Here is a 13,173-nt window from a genome sequence, read left to right as displayed (position 1 = left end):
AGGGCCTCAAAAATGCATGCCTATAAAGGTGACAGAGGAAGGAAGCATGCAAATATGAGAACAAACCAAATGTCTCTTACCTTTCGAACATAAAGCATGTAATCTTTATCCTTGGCAAATGAACCATATTCATTCTCCACCTGCACTGCAATGATGGGGCCTCCCTTATGGTACTGAGAGACAAGGAGATCAAGGGGGAATGTGAAGTGACTGGTGGAAAAAGCCTGCAGTCTCCGAGTTTCCTGCTAAGATCACACACCTCGTGGGTGAGCTTTGATCCAAGTAGTTACCTCGTGTTCCTTTGGTGCTCCCTCTCCACCCCCGGGTCCTGGAGTCAGTCCCCTCCAGGCACTTCAGCTATGCACAGAAGCCTGCCTTCCCTAGTCTTTGGAGATAAGCAACTCCCACAGTTTTCCTTCTATTTCTCATACTAATTATCTGCTTAAATATGAATCTCAACCCTACAAACTCCTCTGCTTGCATGCCCACCCTATTCACTTTTCCCAACAAATGAAAGAAGGAACACCCTTCGTCCCCCTGCCTTAGGATAATGCCACCACTTGTGTGTGGAGTCCCCCTGCCTCCTACTGCCTGCTCTCTGCCCTGTTCCCGCTACCTTCAACTTTCAACCTTTCCTTCCAAACCAACTGACTTCCAGTATCATGGAAACTTATTTGGAACCCGCATAGCAGAGAGGGAGAGCTCATGCACCCCAGGACCGTTTCTCTACCCACATTTCTCTTGCTCTCTCTCTTTTTTTTTTTTTTTTTTTAATATATTTGACAGAGATCACAAGTAGGCAGAGAGGTGGGCAAAGAGTCTTGCTCTCTCCTTAAGAGCCCTGTGTCTTCAAAGAGTTACCGGTTGTCTACACTCACTTTTCTCTGCATTCATGCTTTATTCTGTTTGGTTTGGTTTGGTGGCTTTGCTTTCTCACTTTGACTCCGCCCCTCAAACCACCATGGTAATTCTTCCCATGCTATTGTGCCCCCTGTCATCAATAGTACCCGAGCTGAAATTATACTGAAATTGTAAGTTTTTAATGTTCAACTTAATCTTTCAACATCCTTCCACACTCAACTGCAGAAAGAAGACTCTCCATACTGAAGGCAGGGTGAGCTCTTGACAGCCTGACCACTTCATCCCCCACCCTTCATCCCCCCTATTGCCTATAGGGTAACCGCCAATTGCAGAGTGAGGTATTCCCTTTTGGACAGTGGGACAGGAGAGAATGAGCACGTGTGGTGGGATTTCCTCTACAGCCTCACCGTTTCCCTCTTTCCTACCTCACTTTCTATGCCCCACACCAGCTGAACTTCTTCCCGGTCTTCAAACTCCTCATTCCATTCCTTGCTCTCTGATCTTTACCCATGCTGGAGACTCCTGACCATTGCTAATGCCTGCCCATGCCTCAGGTCACTGTTTAAATTACTTTTTCTGGAAAGTCATACCCTGAACCTCCTTTTCTCCCCTGTTTCTACCCTATGAGGGGTGCCCTGCACTTCTCCTACTGCAGCAATTTCTCCTCATATTGGAAGTGACCATTTGTCTCCATGGGGCAGGAGCCATGTCTGTCCTTCTCATCACTAGAAGCTTAGCTCCTACACAGCACCTGGCACATAGCAGCTGCTTTTAATTCCTTGCTGAGTGAACATAAGTATTCCACACTGATGAATTAAGAAAAATTGTTTGTATTATTGAACCATATCTTCTCCCCAACCTGAAGGGTGAGATTCCTAAAAACTGCATCATAAATTCACAGTTGACCTTATAAAACAGTGTTAGAAGAATAAAAGTCCCTAGCGAAATAGGAAAGATACTCTAAAAATTATTTAAATATAATACTTAAAACAATGAAGACAACCAGATAGAAAACCTTAAGATACTAACAATTTAATAATAATAAGTCCTATAAATTTCATTTGCACTTGAAATTTCTTGCTTCTTAAAAATTTCCTAGGATCTCCTACCTCATGATTCCAGTGGGGAATTTGTAAATTCGCTTTGCTTGCTGCATCTGTACTGATGGTATGTGGCATTTGTACGTGTGCCTGAACTTCCAGGCAAACATTCAAAATCTTTCTAGTTTTAAGGATTAGAGATTTTTGCCCCTGCATCTTATACTACCTATATGGCAGAAATGCAGCCAGAAAACATAGGGTTTTCAGCCCTTCTAATGAAAGATGTACCTCAACTCAGCCTAAGAGACCCAGAGTTTAATCCTAATGATGATGTCTTCTTCCCCACAGCATTGCTCATCTCTCCTAAAGCTGTATGGCAGAGACATTATTCCTAATCTTTCCCTTTATTTTCATTCCTAATCTGCAGTTGCTTTTCTTTAAAATTATTCTAAGAGTAATTCATAATTCACAATTGAGAATTATTTACAAAGAGTTAGATCTGCATCATATTTCCCCCCCACCAAAAAAGAGTCTAAGATAATAAGCTATTGGTCTACTACCTAATAACTGGTTTTTATCCTTGCTCAAGTTTTATCAAGATATATGCTCTCAAAACAAGATTTATTTTTATTTAAATAACAACCATGTGTCTCCTCTTGTTTGGAAGAGAGTTGTACTTTAAAAATCAAGCATAATGACCGAATAATTGTTGTCTTGTAGACTGCAGGATATATATATATTTTTTTAATCCCAGACTGGTCTGCATGCTGTGGTTACCTTGCATAGATCTGGAGACTCCATGAAGAAAGGAAAATGCATGGTGTCTGTGCTCTGTGCATTTATGAAACGAAAACAAACTGAAATGTAAGCAAGAGTAAAATACTCACACAGGTACAAAAGGACATATGAACCAAGTTATGCATCACAGCATACACTTGAAAAATCAAATTTCCATGATGAGGTACTAGTTAAATAAATTATGATATATTCAAATTGTGGGGTACTATGCAGATATTAAAAAGAAAGGGTTTCAAAAACATATTTTTAATGAAAAAAAGTCCAGTGGGAATTGTGTATTTTTTTATGCAAAGGTATGCATAAATGCACATATATATGTATGTATAAATAACTGTATGTATAAATAATTTGCTTCTATATGTGTATGAAATCTCTGGAAAGACACACAAAAATTTGGCAAAATTGATTATCTTCTGAAAAGGCAATTGAATGGCTTTGGCTCAAGGTAAGAGGGAAGAATTATTTCACCAAAAACTCTTTAATACTCTTGAGTTTTATCACCAAGGGCTTGTATTAAATATTTAAAACAACAAAGATAATTTAAGAGTAAAAATAAGCAGTATGAAGATCAGTAAGCTTAACGAATATCAATTACATTCAGAACAATGACAACCACAAATGAACACCCTTTGTCAGTCTCTTGTATGATGTGTGTCTTTCTAGAAACCTTGGGGTAAAGGGTGTACTTAAGACGAGGGTCTAGAATTGAAAATTGCAAGAATGTCGGCTTCAGTTCTCATAGAGACTGGGCATGGTCTATTCTGTGAACATGCCATAAAAACAATTTTCCTAAAGCAAAGATAGGAAAGAAGGAACGGGAAATTTGCTTTACCTGGAGAGGAACAACTCTGGAAATCAGGTGGTCAAAATACTTATCAACTGCTCCCACAAAGCCCTTGTAGGTTGTTCTCAATATCATCTTGGGATCTTGCAGCAGCCAGCTGGGGGCAAAAGGAGACAAGCTCAGTGTCTGAGATGGGAAGGTAGAGGTGAGGGTAAGTGGGGTGGGGCTTTGGCAGTTTTACATCCTTTGAGCTCATGTCCATGGTCCTGGAGCACTCAGGGGTCCTAAAGGGATATGTCCATGTCAACTTTTTGCACCATTCTCACAGATTTAGAAGAAAAGATACCAACTCCATCCACATGACACTTTACAAGCTACTATCAAGACTTGTACTCCCACATCTTAACAAGAGGTAATTTAACCTTTCATTGAATACTCTCCTCTATTCTTCTTCCATTCACTAAAAACATTTTTCTTGAGCACAGTGTATACACCTTAGGCAGAGGGTTGCATTTCCTCTAAGAGCTAAGACATCCAGCACAGAGCAGGAGCACATAAACCAGGAAGCACACCTCCAGATCATCTGTAAAGTACTGGACAGGGTTCCAGCTAACCATGAATTGCTACTTCTCTGAAGTACCCTCTTCCTTCAAGGTTATGTATTTTCTGTTCCTGAGCTGGGATGGGAAAAGGTGCTCTTCTTGGAGAAAAACAATGCTTTTACCTGACAAAGGGAAGTAAAACCTCACCTGGAGCAGACCCATGGACTAAACGGCCAGTCCTGTCAGCTTGTGACAGTAACAGAAGAGCATTATTGAATTCTCACCCTGAACCTTAGTTGTTTGCATTGACGGCAATCATCACAGATGAGAGAGCAGGCAAAGAAAAATGAGAGGGAAGGCAGGGGATCCGAGGGCTCTTAGTACAGAGAATTTGGTCTTCCATTGATAAAATAAGAGAAAAATCAGACATTGTCAGAACTAGCCCATTCTTCACTGTCTAAAGCTTCCCTTCCCATTCTTCCCATCACAGGACAGAGTTGGGCATAGCTCCCTCCAGTGGGGAAAGAAGGCTATGATAATCCTGATGCTTTTCCCTCTGCACACTTAGTCACACACCCAGGGCACCAGTACGAAGTGTCATCTATATAATGGGGATGACAAAGGCACATACACCTCACCATATTACTGCAACCATTGCCTGAGATGATGTATATAAAGCACGTAACAGTGCAAGACACAGAGGATGTACTCTTTTGTTATTAGACTGAAGTTTTATGTTTAGTAAAGCCAACAACTTTACTACAACCCCAACTCTGGACTCATATCCCTGCTCACCTGGGCAAGCCCCCGAGGTCAATCTCGCTGCAGATATAGGGTCCTGGACGCAGAATTACCCACAATCCGGTCTCCGCAGCCAACATCACAAAGGCCCTAGGAAGGTCAGCGTCAGCAACTCTCAAGACACAGAGAGGAGGGTGGGGACAAGCCCAGCATCCCAAGGTGGTGAAGCTGCCCAGCCCCACCCCCAACCCTGCAGAGGCCTTGGGAGCTGGGTTCTCATCTGGTCCCAGCCCAGGACCTTCTGCATAGCCCCACTGGGGACGTGAGGACCAAAGGCATTAGACAGGGTATAGGAGAGTCCTAAGAGTGAACCTGACCCCAATGGCATTGCGACCATAGAGGGGCAAACCGTGTCCCAGCCCAGGTGGCTGGACCACACTGCAAAGCAGGGCAGACACTGGGGATTTGGTACCTCTGGGCTGCAGTGAAGAGGTCTGGGTTCAGAGGAAGCAGACCCAGACCCCTTGGAGTAACAGGCTCATGGAGAGCATGTGGGTCCTGAGAACATAGTACCCGACTAAGATGGCCTCATGGTTCCTCATCAACCACAAGGAGCCATCTCTCTGCCTCCCCACCCCAGGCCAGGCCATAGAAGCAGCAACAGCACTTACTCCAGGTCCAGGTTTCCAGAGAAGTCAAATTTGCCTCTTTCTGGCTCATGGAGGTTCCATGGTACATAGCTGTAATAGGGAAGGGGGAAGTACAATAAACATCTTCTGATTTCTTTCCTCTAAATTAGTAGGTCATCCCCAAATCCATGCCAACACATCGGATAGTTCTATTTTGGAATAAGTAAGAGTTTCAATGACAATTAAATCTGTATTACATGAACAATGATTATTGTCAGTAGTTCCTTTGTTTATTACCCAGCCTTGGTCCAAGCTGCCAATAATCCTATGATTCTACATTCCTTGAATTTATATATAAATTATCCCACTCACCACCCCATTCTATGTAATACCATTAAACACATAATGAAAAGGATCAAACCCTCAAATGCCCAAGAAATTTTTGCTAAGAATTAATTAAAATAGGAATGGAGGAGGACTTCCTATGAGGATAAAGGAGATGTAGTAAAGAAAATTGCCAGCTTTAGATTTAGCAAGAAGGAAGCTGCCAGGCACCTCCCCCTTAGGGCTGAACCTGTAGGGACAAAAGGATATGTGTAAAAATTTTATTGGGTGCTATTTTTAGTAGGTGACTGTCTTTTTTGTGCGTGTCACCAACAAAGTTCTTGAGCATTGTGCCTCTAACTTCATGTTTCTCATCAGCTCTATAGTTATTACACAATTTTGTACAATGTAGACTTTTCAAATCCATATGTTGCATTGTGGTAGAACTGACTATTTAAGATCTTTCCTTGTGAGGAGGAATGAAGAGTTGGTTTGCTAAAGACTTAAATATGCCTGATAAAGTTGATAGCTATGCACTAAGAGAACAAAATGAAAAAAAATTGCTAAATGATGCTTATAAAAGTGACTTACTTTAAAGGATACTGCTGGAAAAAGTTGAAAACAAAAAGATGGAAAATTATATAGATGAGGCAAAATTATTCTAACAATCTTACATAGCAGGCAAACTGAATTTTACGGCGAAAAAAAAAAATCCCTCACAAATAGATGTTGAAACGCATCAAATTATAAGAAAGGAAATGATCCATCAAGAAAATACGGTAATCATGACCACATGCTCTCTATAACCATAGTTTCAAGTAAAGGAGGAATTTACTGAACCAGAGAAGAAAGGGATAAATCCACAGTCATCGTGGGAAGATTTAAAATACTTCCCCGGGAAACAAGGAAAATAACAGCAAAAACTAGAACACAAATGAAAGGCTGGGGATCTAAGAAATACACAGAGAACTCAGTACCCAAAGGTGGAGCACATACATTCTTAAAAACACACGCAGCAGTCATAAAATACAAGATAAATCTCAACAAATCTCAAAAACTTACATCACGTAGTCCATAATCCCAAGACAAAGGCACATTAGAAAATTATGCTTTAAAAGCATAAAAAGTAAAATAAATAAATAAAACATACAGCATATTCCCAAATAACTGAAATGTTTGAAACCAAATGACATTCAAAGTATTACACAGCAAAATTTATGGGATATGTAACCAAAGCAATAATTAGAGGTACACTCATATCCCTGAATAAATATATTAGAAAATGCAAAATCCTGGAAAGAAAATGAGCTAAATATTCAACTCAGGAGACAAAGAGAAAAGAAGCAAGTGGAGGGGGAAGAGGGGAAGGGGAGGTAGAGCAGAAAGTAGGGGAAGAGAAGAAGAGAGGGAGGAAAGTACTAAATCAAATAAGGTAGAAGAAAAGAAATTATACATAACTCAGAAATTATAAACTAGAAAACAAAAAGATACAGAGCATATTAATAAAGCCAAGCTAGTTCTTTGAAAAGAATAGACAAAAAAAAAAAAAAGTCCCAAATACACAATATGATGTACAACTACCAAGAAAGGAGAATTTTTAAAAGTCCTAGTGAATCCAAAAGAAGAAAGAAAAGGAAAAGAGTTCTACAGGATAAAAATAGTGTATACTCTAGCAGAAAAAGCAGTAGCCTTTCAATAAAGCTGAATCTTCACCTCACAACCACAAAAGATAGTAGTCACAGAGGTTTTACAGGTGAAATTTAAGAAACATTCAGGGTAAAGAGAATTCTTTTTCAAGATAGTTTGAGAGAAGAGAAAAAACATATAGTCACTTGAAGAGTTTATTATAAGATTCATATCAAAACTGAACAAGATACTAAGAGAAATACAATTTTAAATCAATTTCAATTATAATCATAAACATATATCTGAAATAAAACACTGATAAATGAAGTCTAGCAATCTGTGTGTGTGTGTGTGTGTGTGTGTGTGTGCGCGCGCGCGCACATTCACATGTGCATGGCTCATAATCAAACAGAATTTATCCCAGAGCTGTGGATTGGTTGAATATCAGAAAATTTGTCCATATAATTTACTACTTTAATAGAGTGAAGAAAAACTATATAATTTTTCAATAGATGTATAAAAGCCTCTCAATAAAACTCAACAGTTATTTATGATTAAGTTCTTTGTATATTAAATGAGCCAATTATCAATTTACGGCTTCCCAGCTTCAAACACAGCCTTTATATCAGCTCTGCAGGAGTGGATGGGGCCAGCCCTTAGAGGCATTTTGTCCTTTGTAGTGAGTACCGTGCTTAGCCTTGCCACAAGAGGGCAGTGGAGAGACATTCAGGAGGAAAGGGGCGTCACTTCGGATTTCAATGCAGGTTTTGCATTTCTATGGTCCTGCTAGCTCTAGTCTGCGGTATAAGTGGGTGAAGACATCTGGTGGTTCCTTGTTTTTTTAAATAATGAAAGCATTGTAAGTATAATCCGGAACAACCAATGTAGTATTATCCCAGAAAGGCAAGAGAACTCAACTATTTTTTGAATTAACATAATTAATATAGTTACAGATGTTAAACATTACATTAAATGCTCCATAGAGTTTTGCTAACATTTTTCTGCTCCTTCCCCTTCTATATTATAAGTTTAAGCTGCTCAGAACTGCCTTTACTTTTTCCTGATGTTACTAATAAAATCTCACAGCTTGACCATGAAGACAACATACCCTTCTGACTGCTGGTGACAAACATCTCATCAAGAAACAGAAAAATGAGTTCTGCCTCATAAAATGATAAAATGCCCTGCAGAGGGGAGTTAAGTTTACAAGACTTCAAAAACGGGGTTGCAAAACGCTCTGAATGTCATCTTCAATCTGTAAGTGAAGTCCACAATTATGAAAGGCGGTTGAGCTGCTTAGCAGCTCGAACCAGGTGCCTGACTGAATTTAAAGCACAGCTCTGCTAATACTACATAGTCTTCAAGCAATTGCCTTAACCCCTCCCCACCTGAGTTTTCTCACCTACAAAAGAGTGATTACACTACTCTCCACATACTATTTGTAAGGACCTATTTTATATTTTTATATTTTAGCAAGAGGCTTTCATTGAGGTTAAACAAAAACCTTGTTGTTTAACCCTTAAACTGTCCCTGCTCCCCCTCCCCCAGGGGATTCACTTAAAAACAAGTCCCGGAAACCAGCTCCAGGTAACAAAGCCCAGAAACAAGGGTGGGTCAGGCTAGGTAGAGACATCAATCGGTGGGGGGTTACATACTGTCTCCCTAGCTACCAAGGAGTATGGGCCTCCCCCCCCAACCCCACCCACCGCCCTTTGGGAGCCTTTTTGGCGCCAATCCTAATCAAGGTGTAATAGGCTGGGTCAAACGTCTACTAGGGTAAATTGTAACTCAATCAGTCACCCAGCATCACTGTGGAGTTTCCTGTGTGTGTTACAATCTCATTGGTCACCTGTGTGTGGCCAGGCCCGGCCACATGGCCTTTGCCCTTAAAAGCTAGTCTGTGAAACAGAGAAGGGTCGCCCTCTCTTGTAAGAGGTTCGTCCCCGAACGACGTTCAGTTAGATTCTTGATGCTTGGCGCGAAATAAAGCTTTGCTTGACCTTCGCTTTATATCAGTCTCGCTCCTTTAATCACGGACCAAGTATTGGGGCATAACACTATTGATACAGTGACAATGTGAATTAATATTTTCCAGGGTTTAGAACATGCCTGGCTGAGTGTAAGTGCTAGAGACATGTTCACTGAATAACTAAAACTGGTTGTCTTACCTTACATTGTAGACGTATGTAGACTGGGATCTCAGTGTCCTGTCAATGGCAGCATTGTTATACTAAGGGTGGGCTCCCCTGCCTTTTCTCCAGCTCCAAAAACACATTCCCATGAAGTTAACCTCACATCCTTTCATGTGCACCTGTTACAGTGCTGCCTTCCATGGAATAGTTTCTTTAGGCTTACCCTGTAACCCATTTTTATTGACTCCCAATTTTTTTAGTTTCAGGACTTTTTTGGAAATCGATTTGTTACGAAGGAATCTCCACTGTTCCTAATTCAAATGTGATTTTTGCTTCCAGCTGGTTTTCATTTGACTGACCATCTGTGCACAGACAGGAGCCCATACCTGTATGTACGTGACCTTGGCAGTACCCTCACTCACAACTTCATGGTCATACCCTGAGAAGATGGTGGATGAAATGAGCAAGCTAGTTTAAAGCCCTCTATGCTTCTGTTACTCTCCCCCTGCACGGTGAGAATTACACTAGCCATCTCACAGGACAGCTAGTTGTAAAGATTGATTCTGTGAAGATGATTACAAAATGCCCAGCCATCAGTAGACCCTAAATACACGTTACCTTTGTCACTATACACCTAATCACGTTAAAGACCATGCTAAATTTATCATGTTAAATGCATATTTGATCATGTTACATTTATATTTAAATTCTTATGATTGACTATAGTAGGTTTGCATTTCTTTATTTGCCATCATAATTGAATGCATATACGTGCCACGCATTGGGATAGGCATTTTTCACATAAACAAGGCAAAGGTTTTATCTCATTTGATCATCAATACAAACTTATGAAGCAATTTTTATTTTGCACATTTATAGATGAGGACACCAGGGCCCTGGGATGTGATGTTTGGAGGCAGAGCTGGGACCCAAGACAGGTCTGTCTGAGTCTGCATCCCTATGTTCTTAATCATTAAGCTACAGTATTCATTCCCTTAGTGCCATTAAATTTAACTTCAGTGATACTGGTATTTCCTTTGATGTGTTCATTTTTTTGACACTACTATTCCTTTTCAAGCTCACCTCCATATACATAAATAAAAATTGTTTTTAAAACACCATGTACTGGGGTGCCTGGGTGTCTTAGTTAAGTGTCTGCCTTTGGATCAGGTCATGATTCAGGGTCCTGGGATTAGATGGAGCCCCATGTTAGGCTCCCTGCTCAGCGGGGAGTCTGCTTCTCCCTCTGCCCCTCCCCCCAGCTTGTGCAGGCACGCGCGCGCGCGCGCGCGCGCGCGCGCTCTCTCTCTCTCTTAAATAAATAAAATCGTTTAAAAAACACACCTTATGGGGTGCCTAGGTGGCTCAGTGGGTTAAAGCCTCTGCCTTCGGCTGGGGTCATGATCTCAGGTCCTGGGATCAAGCCCCTCATCGGGCTCTCTGCTCAGCAGGGAGCCTGCTTCCTCCTCACTTTCTGCCTGCCTCTCTGCCTACTTGTGATCTCTCTGTCAAATAAATAAGATCTTAAAACACACACACACACACCTTATGGGGGTGCGGGGGATCAGTCATTAAGCATCTCCCTTTGGCTCAGGTCATGATCCCAGTGTCCTGGTATCTTGACCCACATCTGGCTCCCTGCTGGGCAGGAAGCCTGCTTCTCCCTCTCCCACTCGCCCTGCTTCTGTTCCCTCTCTCGCTGTGTCTCTATCAAATTAATAAAATCTTTAAAACACATGGGCGCGCGCACACACTCACCTTATGTATTTATTTATTTGTAAGTATACTTTGAGCTTTTGTCATTAAACTGAGAGCTCCTAAGGGACCCAATGACCCGCTCCTTAGAGAGATTACTATGGCAATCACTTAGTGCTTCTGTCTTTCTCTCATTAACCCCTATCCAAGGCTGTGACCACAGCCAATTAAGTGTGAGGTGTGACCCTTAAGCTTATCAGGCACATGCTAGAAAAGATTAGGGATCCCAAATCCAGAGGTCCTGCTCCTGGGTGCAGGGGTTAGGAGTTCCTGTAGGGTAGCAAGTTCACAGAGGAGTAGAGAGCCAGCACTCACGTGGTAAGGGTGTTGAAGCCACAGGCCTTCAGCTTCAGCAAGCGGTCCCTCCAATACTCCCTGGGCACCCGGAAATAGTGGATGGAGCCCCCAAAAATCAGGAACTTGTGACCCCCCAGGGTGAAGTATGGCTTACTTCTGACTCTGCTTACAGTCTCAAGTCCCACAGATCGGTCCTTCAGCGTGAGGGGGGTCAGGTGAGACCAATTAAACGTGCTGAGAGAGAGAGAGAGAGAGAGAGAGAGGACAGGCCGCCATAGCCTTAGTGGAAAAGAAGTTCTGGCGGCAGGACAAGCTCTAAGCATCCCACTGCTATTGTCTTCTCCAAGAAAGGAGAACCCTCCCCTTCCCCCCACTCAGGCAAACACCTACCCGGCTGGGTGTAGCTGTGCATTTGCATATATAAGACCCTCTTTATCTTTCACTCGGGGAGCAAAACTTGCTAAGATAAGTGGCAGGAAAAAGATGCACAGGATTCTTTTGCAGGAGAGACTCCGGCTGAAAAGAGAAAGAAAAAGCAATGATCGGTGGGGGGAAGGCACTGGACTCGTCAAACTGTAAGGATTAAAATGCGACTTCAGCATTTTAAGAGGCTCACATCAAGGTAGGTCCTCCAGGCTAAGCCTAACGCGCTGAGAGACTGTGGCTTTACCTGGATCCACCGAGGTCCCCTGTACCACGGTCCCCTATGGCTGCCGCACAGCCCACCTCAGTCCCGACAGAAAACTGAGGATAGACTCAGCCCTAGAAGCCCACAGCCAGGAACGGAACAAGACAGACGTGGGAGCTGGGGAAAGGGGGTCCTGGGAAAAGGTGGAGGAGGGATAAGGGGCTCAATGAGAGGTGGGAGCACTCCATCCACCAGGTTCAGAAAGGCTGCAGTGTCCGATCCCTGAAGCATTTTGTCAGCGTCTACACGCTGATCTTCTCTCGGGGATAATGGACAGACTCTTAGCAGAGCTCGGGCTATCTAAGGTGTGGGCAGAAGAGCTGGAGGGACGAAATTTCCAAAGGCGAGTGGATAAGGAGCGGCGCCCGCAGACAGGAGGACCCAGGGGCAGTCCCAGTCCAAAGGGGCCCTTGCTGCACGTAATGCCCCGGGGGCCCAGCCAATAAACTCCTGTAGATGACCGGGTGACTAAGAGAACAGGCAGGGAGGTTACCCAGCAGCCGCGCTGGGCGCGAGGGTCGCGCGGAGCCTGGAACCGCGTGCTCTCTGCCGGCTGCGCTGCGAGGGCAAGGTCACCTGAAGCGCGGAGTGGGGCCCATCACGCGTCGCCCGCGCTGCTCCCGCTGCCTCTCCGCAGACTCAGACGCTGAGCACCGGAGCTGGGGAGCCTGCCAAACCGTGCCAAGGAGGTCTGGGGCTCTGCGGGAGCGGGAAAGGCAGAGCACCGCACCCGACCCACCGCGTCGGAACTGCCTGGGTGCGCAGATGACTTAAAACTGGGGCGAGTAATGTGGGAGGGTCTTGAGCTATTGGCCTTGACCTTGGTTTTCCTGTACTGTTGTGTCACCAGCCAGCTGGGAGGGAAAGCTGCGGTAAGTGGGAGTAAAAAAAGACAACTTGGCCTAAGCGTGTTTCGCGGGCTCAGCAACTGTGCAGAGTGCCCCTCTGGCTGCAGA

The 13,173-nt window shown here is 43.2% G+C and overlaps 1 protein-coding gene across 2 annotated transcripts in view; it reads right to left on the bottom strand.

Annotated features, from left to right (window-relative positions):
* The window catches only part of LOC116874313 (beta-galactosidase-1-like protein 3), a 41,273-nt gene extending 28,440 nt beyond the window's left edge, over positions 1 to 12,833 (bottom strand). For both annotated transcript variants that reach the window (XR_004383967.1, XM_032868982.1), the window contains exons 1-7: positions 12,794 to 12,833; positions 11,920 to 12,045; positions 11,548 to 11,763; positions 5,438 to 5,506; positions 4,821 to 4,916; positions 3,532 to 3,640; positions 81 to 173 (exon numbers count right to left, since the gene is read on the bottom strand). Coding sequence is in view for 1 of the 2 variants with exons in the window: in XM_032868982.1 (XP_032724873.1) it covers positions 81 to 173; positions 3,532 to 3,640; positions 4,821 to 4,916; positions 5,438 to 5,506; positions 11,548 to 11,763; positions 11,920 to 12,045; positions 12,794 to 12,816 (732 nt within the window). In the remaining variant the exon portion in view is untranslated. The remainder of the gene's footprint in view (positions 1 to 80; positions 174 to 3,531; positions 3,641 to 4,820; positions 4,917 to 5,437; positions 5,507 to 11,547; positions 11,764 to 11,919; positions 12,046 to 12,793) is intronic.
* Positions 12,834 to 13,173: the final 340 nt, after the last annotated feature.

Source organism: Lontra canadensis, unplaced genomic scaffold (assembly GCF_010015895.1).
Source record: "Lontra canadensis isolate GAN:19392208 unplaced genomic scaffold, GSC_riverotter_1.0 scaffold36, whole genome shotgun sequence".
Taxonomy (NCBI): domain Eukaryota; kingdom Metazoa; phylum Chordata; class Mammalia; order Carnivora; family Mustelidae; genus Lontra; species Lontra canadensis.
The sequence above is the reverse complement of the archived record's forward strand: the minus strand, read 5'-3'. Positions and strand labels throughout refer to the sequence as shown.